This window comes from Panthera pardus, unplaced genomic scaffold (assembly GCF_024362965.1).
Source record: "Panthera pardus isolate Hobbes unplaced genomic scaffold, ASM2436296v1 HiC_scaffold_20, whole genome shotgun sequence".
Lineage (NCBI taxonomy): Eukaryota > Metazoa > Chordata > Mammalia > Carnivora > Felidae > Panthera > Panthera pardus.
The window spans coordinates 89,222,749-89,236,121 of NW_026526766.1; the positions used below are offsets into that span (position 1 = coordinate 89,222,749).

The 13,373-nt window shown below is 45.8% G+C and overlaps 1 protein-coding gene across 7 annotated transcripts in view; it reads right to left on the bottom strand.

The window, feature by feature from the left end:
• MED27 (mediator complex subunit 27) overlaps positions 1 to 13,373 on the bottom strand; it is a 240,810-nt gene that overhangs the window by 96,584 nt on the left and 130,853 nt on the right. For all 7 annotated transcript variants that reach the window (XM_019420766.2, XM_019420764.2, XM_019420762.2 and 4 more), the window contains exon 4: positions 9,693 to 9,786. In XM_019420766.2, coding sequence (XP_019276311.1) covers positions 9,693 to 9,786 — 94 coding nt within the window. The remainder of the gene's footprint in view (positions 1 to 9,692; positions 9,787 to 13,373) is intronic.

The following is a 13,373-nucleotide window of genomic DNA, read 5'->3' on the forward strand; positions in this document are numbered from 1 at the left end:
AAAATTTCAAATATCTAAATAGTCAAAAGAACCGTGGAATGAACATCCATATTCCCACGAGCTAGGTTCTGTGATTGTTACCACTTTGTTCTACTTGCTGTATCACACATCCATCTATCTCTCTACTTACCATCTTCTTTTCTTTTTTTTATTAAAAAAAAATTTTTTTTAACGTTTATTCGCCTTTGAGACAGAGACAGAGACAGAGCATGAATGGGGGAGGGTCAGAGAGAGAGGGAGACACAGAATCCGAGGCATGCTCCAGGCTCTGAGCTGTCGGCACAGAGCCCGACGTGGGGCTCGAACTCACAGACCGTGAGATCATGACCTGAGCTGAAGTTGGACACTTAACTGACTGAGCCGCCCAGGTGCCCCCCATCTTATTTTCTTGATGCATCTGAAAGTTGCAGTCGTTGGTAACTTCAACCCTAAACACTCAGGCAAGCATATCCTTAAGGAGAGTTTAGTATTTATTTAAAAGAAATTTTTCTGAGGGGCACCCGGGTGGCTCGGTCAGTTAAGTGTCTGACTTTTGATTTTGGCTCAGGTCATGATCTCACGGTTTGTGGGTTCGAGCCCCTCACTGGGCTCTGTGCTGACAGCGCTGGGATTCTCTCTCTGCCCTTCCCCGGCTCATGTTCTCTCTCTCAGAATAACAAACATTAAAAAAATAGTGAAATCAAAATTCTGAGGCAAAATCTGCCTGTAATAAAATCGCATACACCTTTGTGGACCACTCTCTGAATTTTGAAAAGTGTGAACGGCCACCGTAAACCACATCTCTATCAAAATACAGAGCACCTGTACCACCACAGAACGTTCCTTCATGCCCTTCCCAGTCAATGCCTGCCCCATCCCTCCCAGGGCAAATCCTATCCCGATTCTGTCCGCCTTAGTCTTGGCCTGTTCTATAACTTCATATAATGCAACCACACGGTATGTCCTCTTCCGTGCGAGGCCATCCACGATCTTCCTGGTTGTGAGCAGGGTCAGACAGAAACAGGGATTGCTTGGTAGCCGCCCAGATTAAAAAACCATCAAGATTTTGCCACACCTGCTGTATCTATCCCTCCTCTTTCTCTGTTGCAGTATTTTAAAGCATACCTCGTATATCACGCCATGTCAGCTCTAAATCCATCAGCATCCACCTTGGAAAACCACACCTTTTGTTTCCGGACCACGCGCTCGTCATCACACCTAACAAAATCACCCCGCATTCCTTGGTATCATTTGGAATTTAGACCATCTTCAGATCATTGGGATTGCTTCAAAAAATGTTTTGCCGCTGGTCTGTTCGAATCGGGATCCAAACAGGGTCCACATTCCACATTTTGCTCTAAAGCCTTTAAGCGCTCCATCCTCCCTGTTGGTCCCCGTCACTGACTTTGTTGAAGAAACACAACTCACTGTCCTGTAGAATGTCCTGCACGCCTTTGCCTTGTGCTTTTTGCCTTTTTTTTTTTTTTTTAAACCTCAGAGTTTTCTATCGCTAATAGACTTCCATTCATGTCACTGCCATTGCAACAAATATTTCTGGAACCACCTTTCTGAGATTTAGTTTGAGATACTGTTTTTGAATATGCTTAATAACTGAATGTACTTCAAGTACCGGCCCTCAAACATTTTGGTCTCAGGACTTCTCTCTACACTCTTGAAAATTATTGAGGACGGACGCCATGGAACTTCCGTTTCTGTGAGCCACAGTTACCAATGTTTACCATATTAACAATAAAACAAATGATTAAAGACTACCAGAGCCGGGACACGTGGGTGGCTCAGCCAAGTTAAACTGACAAGTCTGACTCCTGATTTTGGCTCAGGTCACGAACTCACGTGAGTTCGAGCCCCACATCGGGCTCCACGTGGACAGTGCGGAGCCTGCTTGGGATTCTCTGTCTCCCCCTCTCTCTGCCCCTCCCCTGCTCACTCTCTATCTCTTGCTCCCTCTCAAAATAAGTAAATAAATAAATAAACGTTAAAAAATTATATCCATAAAAAATAAAGACTATCGGAGCCAATCAATTGGTCTCAGCATGACGACATCATCTTATGTTGTAGAGGTTCTAGAAAACTCCACCGTGAATGTGTGAATAAACAAGTAAAACAGGTGAGCAATGTGTCAGCATTGCCATAAAAACAGTTTGGACGTTGCAGACCTCCTGAAAGGGTCTCTAGGACCCTTGTTGCTAAACCATAATTTGAGACCAGCTGCCACAGAGAATGGATCTGATTTTTGGAGACAAATGTCTTTTGGAACCAGGTTTGGTAAAGCAATTTTGATGTATCCAAAATGAAGAACTATAAAAACAGATTTTTCTTATAAGTCTTATAAAATGGCATTAAAAAAAAAAAACACAAGCATTTAACAAAGAATTCCAGTAATATTCTATGCTGTGACAAAAATGTGAAAACACGGGTAGAGTTCCCTAAACCGACCGTTGTCGCATCACAGACTTTAGCTCCAGATGGTCTTCAGACATCTCCAAGGTCAACCAAGGTCATTATCTAAGTCTTCGCACGTCTGGAAAAAATCTGTGTTGCTCCTTTGGAATTCCTGGAGGGATGTCAATTAGCACAGCCATTCAGGAAAACGCTTTGGCGTTTCCATGGGCAGTCACACGTCCGCACGCCCTACACCGGGCTTTCTCCACTCTGACACTTTTCATTTGGGGCTGGACGGCCCCCCTTTGAGGTGGGGGGCTGTCCTGTTCGCTGGAAGACGTCTAGCATCGGTCAGGGCTCTACCCAGGATGCCAGTCACACCCGTCCCCTGAACTTGTGACCGTTAAAAATGTTTCTAGACTGTGCCAGATGTCCCTTGGGAGGCAAAAGTCACTCTGGCTGAGACCACTGCCCTAAACTGAGCATTCAGCTCCTAGGAGTAGCTCCGGGAAAAGCTTGGGCCCGTGGGTCCCAAGGAACACGAACAAGAATTGCAGAGCAGACTGTTCATGGTACAAACACAAAAACCAGAAGCGCATCAGTGACCACTGATCGAAAAATGGTTAACTAAATTAGTATGCTTTCATATAATGGAATATTTCATATTAGCAAAATGAATAAGCTATAGCTAAACCAACAATTTGAATCAAATTAAGTAAAAAAAAAAAAAAAAAAATTAAGTCCCTGCAGACAACATATGATATCTTTTAAAAATAATTAAGTACAACAGGCCACATTAAAGAGTACACTAAGAATACACAGTACATGTTAAAGCTTCCCTCATAAAAGGCCAGGGAAGAGAATAATAAACAGGGGAGAGACAAGAGTTCCTTACAGGGCAGGGGACGGGAGGAGATACTCACAGGGTGTACAGATTGCAGATAAATTCTAGCTCTGGGGCTGGGTGGTAGGTTCACACATTAAAGAGATACGAAGGGGCCACGCCTGGATCAATGATGACAGTGTGCCATGAATCAAGGATTGTGATCAATTCAGTTTTGCACACCTAACGTTAAAATAAAACTTAAAAGATCCCAGTCCCCCACACAGTCTGTGAGTCTGGTCTACCGCTCCTGTGGTCTCACCTCCTCTGCTGGCGCCCAGCCCTCCGGGCACCCTAGCCTCCTTGGTTTTATCTGAACACACCCACTGTCATCCAGCTAGGGTCTCTGGTACCTGTGCCGCCTCTCCCGGACCCAGCTCAGCACGTCACCCCACTTCCTGCAGGTGTCTACTCACAGAGGGCTTCCTGACCCCCAGCCCCACCCCTATGGCACCTCTGTTTCTCTCCATCCCTGTTCCGCTTCTTTCCCCCTCAGCCTGATCGCCATCTGCCATCGTATTACACAACAACTGGCTGGTGTCCCATCCATTTTCCGTTCTCAACGCAGGCTCCATGAGCGCGGGGACTTGGGTCGGTGCCGAACAGCACCCCCAACCATGTCTTTCTCTCCTGGTGCTCTGAGTATTTACTGAATAAGTGAATGGATGCTTTAGCAACCTAGCTCATAAAACAGTGTGATGCCAAAGCTGGGACTTACCGAACAGCGCGCCTTCACTGGAACTCCAAGGGCTCCACGGGTTTAATACTGTTTCTCAAAACAGTGCCGCACAGATTACCTGAGGCTTGGGTGGGGCACCTGTGAAATGAGGTTCTTGGGCTCTATCCTGGAGCCGCAGAATCAGAATTTCTGTGCTGTCTGCCAGGGATGTGCACTTCTCCCAAACTACACTGGTGATTCCTGGGCTGACAAAAGTCTGAGGACTACTGAACCCAGTGGAGACGTCGAAGCCCAGGGGAGGTAAGCAGTTCAGCTGTTCAACAGTCTTCCCTACCGCAAGAGCTTCTGCTAGAGCAAAATGATATAATGTGCCTGAATGGTTTAAAAAAGATGTGTTGTTCAGGGGCACCTGGGTGGCTCAGTCGGTTAAGCATCCGACTCGGCTCGGGTCATGATCTCACAGTCCGTGAGTTCGAGCCCCGCCTTGGGCTCTGTGCTGACAGCTCGGAGCCTGGAGCCTGCTTCGGATTCTGTGTCTCCCTCTCTCTCTGCTCCTCCCCCACTCATGCTCTCTCTCTCTCTCTCTCTCTCAAAAATAAATAAACATTAAAAAAAATTTTTTAAAATAAAAACGTAAGTAACTAAGTAAAAAGATGTGTCGTTCAAATGCAAGGCATGAGTATGTTAAAAAATTAAAGGTTAGTTAACGTGTATTTAGAAAGATTGATAAATGAGTCTCATCCCTTGTAAATCATACACTGTAAATAAAGAGTTACTTACAAATTAATCAAGGTATATTTCAAATATCATGGTTGAGGTTTCATCTTTTTCTTCTTTTCTACGTTTGTATACCTAGCGGATCAGTCAAAAATTGTAGATTAATATTTTAAATGCCAAAAGAAGCCAGCTGCTTGTTCTAGTCTCTGACTCAGTTAAGCTCTTACAATATTTTGACTGTTTGAAGAAAATTAATAATGGGATGTTAGGTGGTAGATTAACTGAAACTAAATATCAACATAGCTAGATTTATTTTTGGATGGCTGAGCTCATCCCTTCAAAGAACGGAAACAGGATTTATTATATCATGAGTTATGAACTTACACAACACCAAAACGGCCCCCTCCACCCCCCAACAGAGCAGAGAGCCAGCCACAGCATATTTAAAGATTATGTAAGAGGCTGAGAGTTTATGTTTCCCATCAGCTAGGACTTGGCATTTACAGGATACAGTCAATTACCTAAGGCTCACGAAGACGCCAGAAGTTAAGACAATAATTGGAGTCAAACTAGTACCAATGCTCACTGCTTCTCCCTTGAGTAGAAGGTCCCCCCCTGCAGCCAATGCAAGCAAACTGATACATACAGAAAAGAAAGATGCTTTTATTGGTCACTCACGCATCTATTCAGCAAACACTCCCCGAGCACCCCACCTGTCCTGCCTTCCCTCCTCCAGCCCCACCTGATATGCACGCGCTACCTGGGGGTCCACACGTGTGACTGGGTATGTCAAACACAGTGCCCAGGCGGAAGGCGATCGCTCCTGACGTTTCTGATGGGCCCCGACACGCGAAGGTAGAGCTGATGCTCCAGCCAACACAGAAAGAGCCCCGATGCTTCCAGCCAACACAGAAAGGCTGGTTTCACTTCTGATGTGCCAAATTGACCCCAATCACCTTAAAAAGTGCCAATCCTATACTCTCCGGTTTCTCTTTTCCCCTTCTAGACTGTGAAGAAAACTTGATGATAGACCGTGGCTCCCCATTACAGATCTCTGTACATCTAAGGCACTTGGCTGCCTTTTAGCAGCGAATGCTTGGTGAAGGGGAAAACCCAAACGGGATCACCACACCTGCCTTTTGTTCACAGAATCCCCTGGAGTTCAATGACTTTATGCCGTTTTCCTGTGCGTGTGCACAAAAACATTGCCACCGCGCCCCCCCTGTACTCACACACCCAAACCGGAAGAGATCTGTAACAACAAGATCGGCACGACAGGCAATCACGGAAGAGAGGCCATTTAACTGGAGCTGTTTCTGGACCCCCCTTGTACGCCAGTGTGGGCACCGTGCCGCTGCGTCTTAGGACTCGAGTGGCCCTGAGGAGAGAGCGGTCTGTTCTACTGTTCGCAGTGCTCCCCTTCCTCCTCCAGACAGAGGCCAGCACTGGCTCCAGGGCTTGGGTCCAACATCCACATTTATAATGCTCAGGCGACTATTGTTTAGAAAGCACCACTGGAAACAACTCAAACACACACAGAGAGAAAGAATACAGCGTACATAGTGACAGGAGGGACTGCTACCTAGCAATGAAGACGGTCAAACTACCAGATCCAACCACCAACATGGATACGTCTCAGAAACCACACACACACACACACACACACACACACACACACACACACAGGAAAGGAATACACAGTATGACACTATTTTTATAAAGTTCAGAATGCTTTAACCAAACTAATTTGTGCATTACCTAGGAATGCATGCCCACATGGTAAACTGCATTTAAAAAGGAAGAGAAGAGGAGGATTACCAGGATAGTGGTGACTCTGGATGGAGAGGCAGGGACTGGGGAGGGGCACACACTGGTTAGGCTCTGCTTCTCAAACCGACTGGGGAGCGCTTGGGCTTATCCCTACGCTTTAGAACTGGCATACACGTTACACACATTCGTTTGTATGTATCAAATTACAGAATAAAAAACCTTCCAGAAGAAATGATCAGCTCAACGCCTGGCGACCCAAGCCTTACCTGCCACCATCAGGAGCTATAAGCGACGGGAGGAGAAAGGCACCCGGAGACTTGGGGGTGGCGTCCTGGCTGTGGGGCCCAGGAGAACCTCCTGTCCCCGGCTTTCTCACTTGTGACAAGAAAACCAAGTGGACACTGACCTTCCCGGCCCTGCCTCTCTCTCCCTGGGGAATCATCGCCTCCGGCCCGCACAGTTCCCTGGGGTCATCACGGGAGGGGGAGCGACCGCAGGGAAGCCTGGCCGGAGTGCTCGCCCAGGGTGCAGGAGCACAGGCATGGGATGGAAGGCTGGGGACACTGAAGCATCTGGGCCAGAGGGTCCTCAGAGGACCATCATCCTGCTCTGGACACCCCCGGGACGCCCTGGTGTCTGTCCCTCCTGGCAGATCAGCTCTACCTTCGCGTGTGGGAGCATCCGGCATCATTAGAAAGCAAACAAAAACAAAAGCGAACCCCTTTCTTGCCTGAGGGAATCAGAGCGGGTTTCTGTCGACTGCACTCGAGGAAGTCTGGCCGACTCAGGAGGACAGGTCATTTTATACAAAGGCACCGGGGCACTTCGGGCCTTGGCCGAGGAAGGGAAGAGGAGAGGTCACCAGAGACAGCTCGTGTGCGTCCTGTTCACCGGCCGAGAGCATCTTGCCCTGTCAGCCTCGCTCACCTCCCAAAGCTTTCCAGCACAAGCTGTACATCAGATGCACACACCCCATTCCAGACGAATCTCCAGGAAAACCACGCTTTCAACTCTCGCCTGCCCCTCCTGCCCACGCTGCAGGTCCCACGCGTTCTCTGCGGAAGACACAGGAGCGGCTGAGCGGCAAGGGCACTGGAGGAGCCGCCGGTCTCGCTCCTGTGCCAGGTGGGAACCCCCTTCATCTCAGAGAGGGCGTCCGTGCAGCAGCAGCAAACGGCCTGGAGGCCTGCGATCTAATAAAACGCCATCTTGTAAAAGTAAAAACCAAGTGAGACAATTAGGTTAAAAGCGTGACTTGCCACCCGGCAATGGGATTCCGAATCACATCCCTCACTGCCCTTCCTATCAAGACGCACCGCCTTCTGTGAATTCCTGCGTCACCTCGGGAAGGTGACAGCGAGCTGGCTGGATGCGCGTTGCACTCCGAATGGGCCACGCCTGGGGATAAAAATGTGCACGTAAAACCAGGTGTAAAACGGGGTTCTTCCCCTGCACCGAGCCCCTAACTCTCTCATCGGCCTGTTAGAACGGCAGCCCCATGGGAAAGCAGATGGGGCTGACGGGTCATTGGAAATAAAAGCCGCTTTCTCGGGTGGAAGTAACTCTAATATCCCAGACTCGTTTACCTGTGATCCTGTTCTCTCTGTCCATCCCCCTCGATGCCAAATCCCTGCCTCCATCACGAAATGAAAGCGCAATGGCCCAGAGATAATTTGAACAAACCTATTTCACTGGGGACATTCTCATTTTTATCTTCATTAACTCCGTGGTCCCTGTCAAGTATGCTGAAAGCAGGATTTATGCTTTAGCTGCTGGGTGGAGAGGATCTTAAAATTTAGACAATTTGTACGTTTAACTGAGGCAGAAGATATGACAGGTTTTGTAGACGGATACAAACTGCTTTCTTTTTCTAGTAAAAGAAAACCGTTATCACCTCAATCACTGTATTTTTTAACTGAAAGAATTTTATAGTACGATACCCTGGTGAAGTTCACTAATTTTTTCTCACAAACGAAACAACACGCATTTATTTCATAAGCCCACATCTCTTAAGAGAAAAAAACACACGCACGCGCACACACACACACACACACACACACACACGCACACACGCACACACAGTAAGCCTGTTCTCAGGTGAATGGCTAGAGTGAACAGTGGCTCATCCTGGGTGACTGGCTCTTTATAAAAATCTGCAAAAGTCAGAAATGCTAACGTATGGGGAGTTCACACGAGGCCCCAGAGCAGCAGCAACTGACAAGACACGAAAAACACTCCATCCTGAATCCCATCTCCCTGATGCCCACAAAACACCATCACTCTGATTCAATTAATTCTACCTTTTTTTTTTTAATGTTGATTTATTTACTTTAGAGAAACAGAGAGAGGGAGAGAGAATGAGCAGGGGAGGGGCAGAGAGAGAGGATCCCGAGCAGACTCCTCGCTCAGCACAGAGATGGACAGCGGGCTCGATCTCCTGACTGTGGGATCGTGACCTGAGCCGAAATCAAGAGTCGGACGCTCAGCCGACTGAGCCACCCAGGTGCCCCAATTCTGCTTTCTGTAAAATGTGGTGGCTCCTCAAAACCTGTGTTCAGAGAAGGGTTCTTCCAGCACCCGTCATCACACAGACGATTAGGAGAGCTCCACATCACTGAGGTCTCTGTCTTTCTAATTAAGCACAACTCAGCATTTGTGTTCTGTTCTATTTCCCGAGCACACGGGTCTTTGGTGAATTCAGGAGGACACAAACATCGGTGGTGCAGTTATGAGGCATACGTGCTCAGAGCAACTCGAAATCAGAAACGCCCAAATTAGAAACCATCAGCGGTAAGGTCTCAGAACACATTTTTCAAATACATAATGGATTTTAGAAGTGATTTTCCACAGAACCTGGTTCTGTTTTAAGGTGGTGTTTTCCCGAGCAGGCTCCAATAGCTGGGCATTTCTCTGGTCTTTGGACAACATGAAACAGATTCACCAAAACATCACGGACTGACTCACAGGTGACATGGTCCTTCAGGATATTTCCTCTCTGGTTAATACTTAGATGGGCTCATGGTCCTTCAGGATGTTTCCTCTCTGGTTAATACTTAGATGGGCCCTGCAATTTCATTCAAAAGCAAAGTTTCAATGTGCAAAATTTCTAAACTACAGAATGCCAGTGAACAGAGATATGCCACTCACCGTCAAACTGGGATTTAACCTCATTTTCTAGATCCTACGACACAGAACCAGAGACCCAACCTTGAGGCCAGTCTTCTTCTGCGTGGCCCTACGGATAGGTCCGGTAGAACTTACCAGAAGCATTGCTGATGTTCCATTGGGCCTGGATAAGTGGATGGACATTTCAGGAAACATCCTGTCGATGCGGCTGATCACATCATCAACATACCTACGTGGGAAAAAGAAATGCACACGTATGAACTGGAAACTCAGTCAAAGAAACGCACATCTACGAGGTACTAAAGACTTCTCTCTTCCATTTGCTAATCAGTGCAATAGAGTCAAGGAGGCAAATGGTATTTACAAGTTCTTTTTACCAAAAGTACTACTCCCTTGTTCTTCCTTGTGCCTTTCAGGGCCAACCAGTTCTCAGCGAATTCTTCTGGCATTTACCTCTGTATTTCCACGTGACACATTTTTAATGCCAGTTCTGGCTTTTTCATTTCATTTTTTTTTTAAGTTTTTATTTAAATTCTAGTTAACGTACGGCGTAATGTTCGTTTCGGGTGTACAATATACTGATTCGACACTTCCATGCATCACGACATCACGACAAGTGCGCTCCCTAATCCCCGTCACCTGTTTAACCCATCCCCCCACCCAGCCTCCCCACTGGTCACTATCCGTTTGTTCGCTACAGAGTTAAGGGTCTGTTTCTTGGTTTGCCTCTCACTCTTTTCTTCTTTTTTAACCCCCTTTGCTCATTCGTTTTGTTTCTTAAATTCCACATGAGTGAAATCATATAATATTTGTCTTTCTCTGACTGATTTATTTCACTCAGCATAATACTCTCCAGCCCCACCCATGTCATTGCAAATGGCAAGATTTCATTCTTTTTATGGCTGGGTAATATTCCACTGTGTATGTATATACACCACTTATATAACTTATTCTTAATCCATTCATCAACTGAGAGACGCTCAGGCTGTTTCCATAATTGGGCTACTGTAAATACTGCTGCTATAAACATTGGGAGGCATGTATCCTTTGAATTAGCATTACTGAATTCTTTAGGTAAATACCCAGTAGTGCGGTTGCTGGATCATCGGGTAGTTCCGTATTTAATTTTTTGAGCCACCTCCATACCGTTTTCCACAGTGTCTCCACCAGTCTGCATTTCCATCAACAGTGCAAGACGGTTCCCCTTTCTCCACATCCTCGCCAAACTTGTTGTTTCTCGTCTTGTTGATTTTAACCATTCTGACAGTTGTGAGGGGGATACCGCACCGATTTGCATTTCTCTGATGATAAGTCATGTTGAGCATTTTTTCATGTGTCTGTTGGCCACCTGTAAGTCTTCTTTGGAAAAATGTCTATTTATGCCTTCTGCCCATTTTTAAATTGGATTATTCCTTTTTGAAGTGTTGAGTTTTGTAAGTTCTTTGTAGATTTTGGATACTAACCCTTTACCAGATATGTCACTTGCAAATATCTTCTCCCATTCTGCCTTTCAGCTTTGTTGATTTTTTTTTTTTTTCACTGTGCAGAAGCTCTTTATTTTGATGTAGTCCCAATAGTTTACTTTTGCTTTCCTTTGCTTCAGGAGGCCTATCTAGAAAAAAGTTGTTACGGCCAATGTCAGAGAAGTTACTGACTGCTTTCTTCAAGGATGTTTATGGTTTCAGGTCTCACATTTAGGTCTTTAATCCATTTTGAATTTATTTTTGGGTATGGCAAAAGAGAATGGTCCAGTTTCATTCTCTTGAATGTGGCTGTCTAGTTTTCCCAACACCATTTGTGGAAGAGACTCTTTCCTACTGGATATTTTTTCCTGCTTTGTCGAAGACTGCTTATATAGTCACAGGTTCATTTCTGGATTCCTATGCTGTCCCACCGGTCTGCATGCCTAGTTTTGCACCAGCACCATACTGTTTTGATGACTACTGCTCCGTAATATGACTTGAAGTCTGCAATTGTGGTGCTTCCAGCTTTGCTTTTCGTTTTCAAGACTGCTTTGGCTCTTTGGGGTCTTTTGTGTTTCCAGACACAGTTTAGGATTGTTTGTTCTACTTCTGTGAAAAACGCTGTCGGTATTTTGATAGGGGATTGATTAAATGTGGACCGTTTGGGGTGGTACTGACATTCTAACAATATCTGTCCTTCCAATCCATGAGCACGGAATGTCCTTCCATTTCTTTGTGTCCTCCTCAATTTCTTTCATCATTGGCTTGTAGTTTTCAGAGTCCAAGCTTTCACCTTTTTGGTTATCTTCACTCCTGGGTATCTTACTCTTTCTGGTGCAATTGTGAATGGGACGGAATCCTTAATTTCTCTTTCTGCTGCTCTGTTATTGGTGTACTGAAGTTCAACAGATTTCTGTATGCTGATTTTGTAACTTGAGACTTTACTAATTTATCAGTTCTGGCAGTTTTTTGGTGGTCTTTTGGGATTTCTATATACAGTATCATGTCATCTGCAAATAGTGAAAGTTTTTTCTTCCTTGCCAATCTGGATGCCTTTTACTTATGTTGTCCGATTGCTGTGGCTAGGATGCGTTTTCGTTTTAACGTGTGACCTCGTGACTTTCTTCCCTAGGAGATCAGAATTTAGCTCTGTCACCACGCTGGCCGCTGGGCTCCAACACGGAAGCCCCTCCTTCTGCCTTCTAGTCCAGAAACGGCAGCAGTCTCCTGTCACCGTTCGTCTCTAGCAGCCTCGCCGTCCCGTTTGCCTTCTCACTTCAATCGCCTGAATGACTAATTCCCTGTATCAAATTCTCTCTGTTTTAAATACCCGAGTTCCTGTTTTCCTGGTTGGTTCTAATTAATTCAAGTTCACATCGTAATTTTTGCTTAAATCAGTATTTTGCATGTACATTCTAAAATCTCTTTATATATTTTAAGTAGCCGAGCCACACGTGGCTCGTGAGTACATTTATTTACTTGTACGACTTTCTGTTTTGCTTTAATTTTCACTCGGTTAGTTTTCTATGTCTACTGCAATTTTATCCCGGAACTCTCTGACTCTAAAACTTCTCTCACTACAGTCAGACATATCAGGCAATCTGTCAGTTCCATTTTTCCTGGAGACATTCCTCTGCAAGAGTCTTCTCCTCTCCTAGCCCAAATGGAACTTAACCCTCTTACGGTTTAATAATCGTTGAGTTTCATAATCACTGACATCAAGTACTTAGCATGGTACCTGGCACATATTAAGGACTCGAAAATTACAAATACTCTTATTGGTACATCACGGGCCTGCTCTGCAAAACGCTTCTCTTAGCAGGACGAACTCTCCCCTCCAGTGGACTCTCCCCTCCGGTGGAACTCTCCCCTCCGTGCCAACCCACAGTATCAGCAGAGCTGGGTCTGGCTTACATCCTTTGAGGATAAAATCATACCAATGTTTGTGCTCACCACCAATCACACTGGATACAAAGGGGATGTATAATACGATAGCTGAGATGCAAAACTATCTATTAAGGATTCTGCATTGGATTTCATATCCATTGGATATGACAAATTAAATTACACGTCCATTAGATCAGGGACATATAAAAGCTACATTCTCTTGGAGGAAGAGGGAGATTAACTCTCCACTCACAATGTGGAAAGATTTTAGTTCAAAACCGGGGGCTCACGAAAGACAGACGACATTAAGCCATTTGTTAAAAAGGGAACACCAATGGGGGCGCCTGGGTGGCTCAGTCAGTTAAGCGTCTGACTTCGGCTCAGATCGAGATCTCATGGGTTGTGGGTTCAGGTCCCGCATGAGGCTCTGCGCTGACGGTGCACAGACTGCTTAGGATTCTCTCTC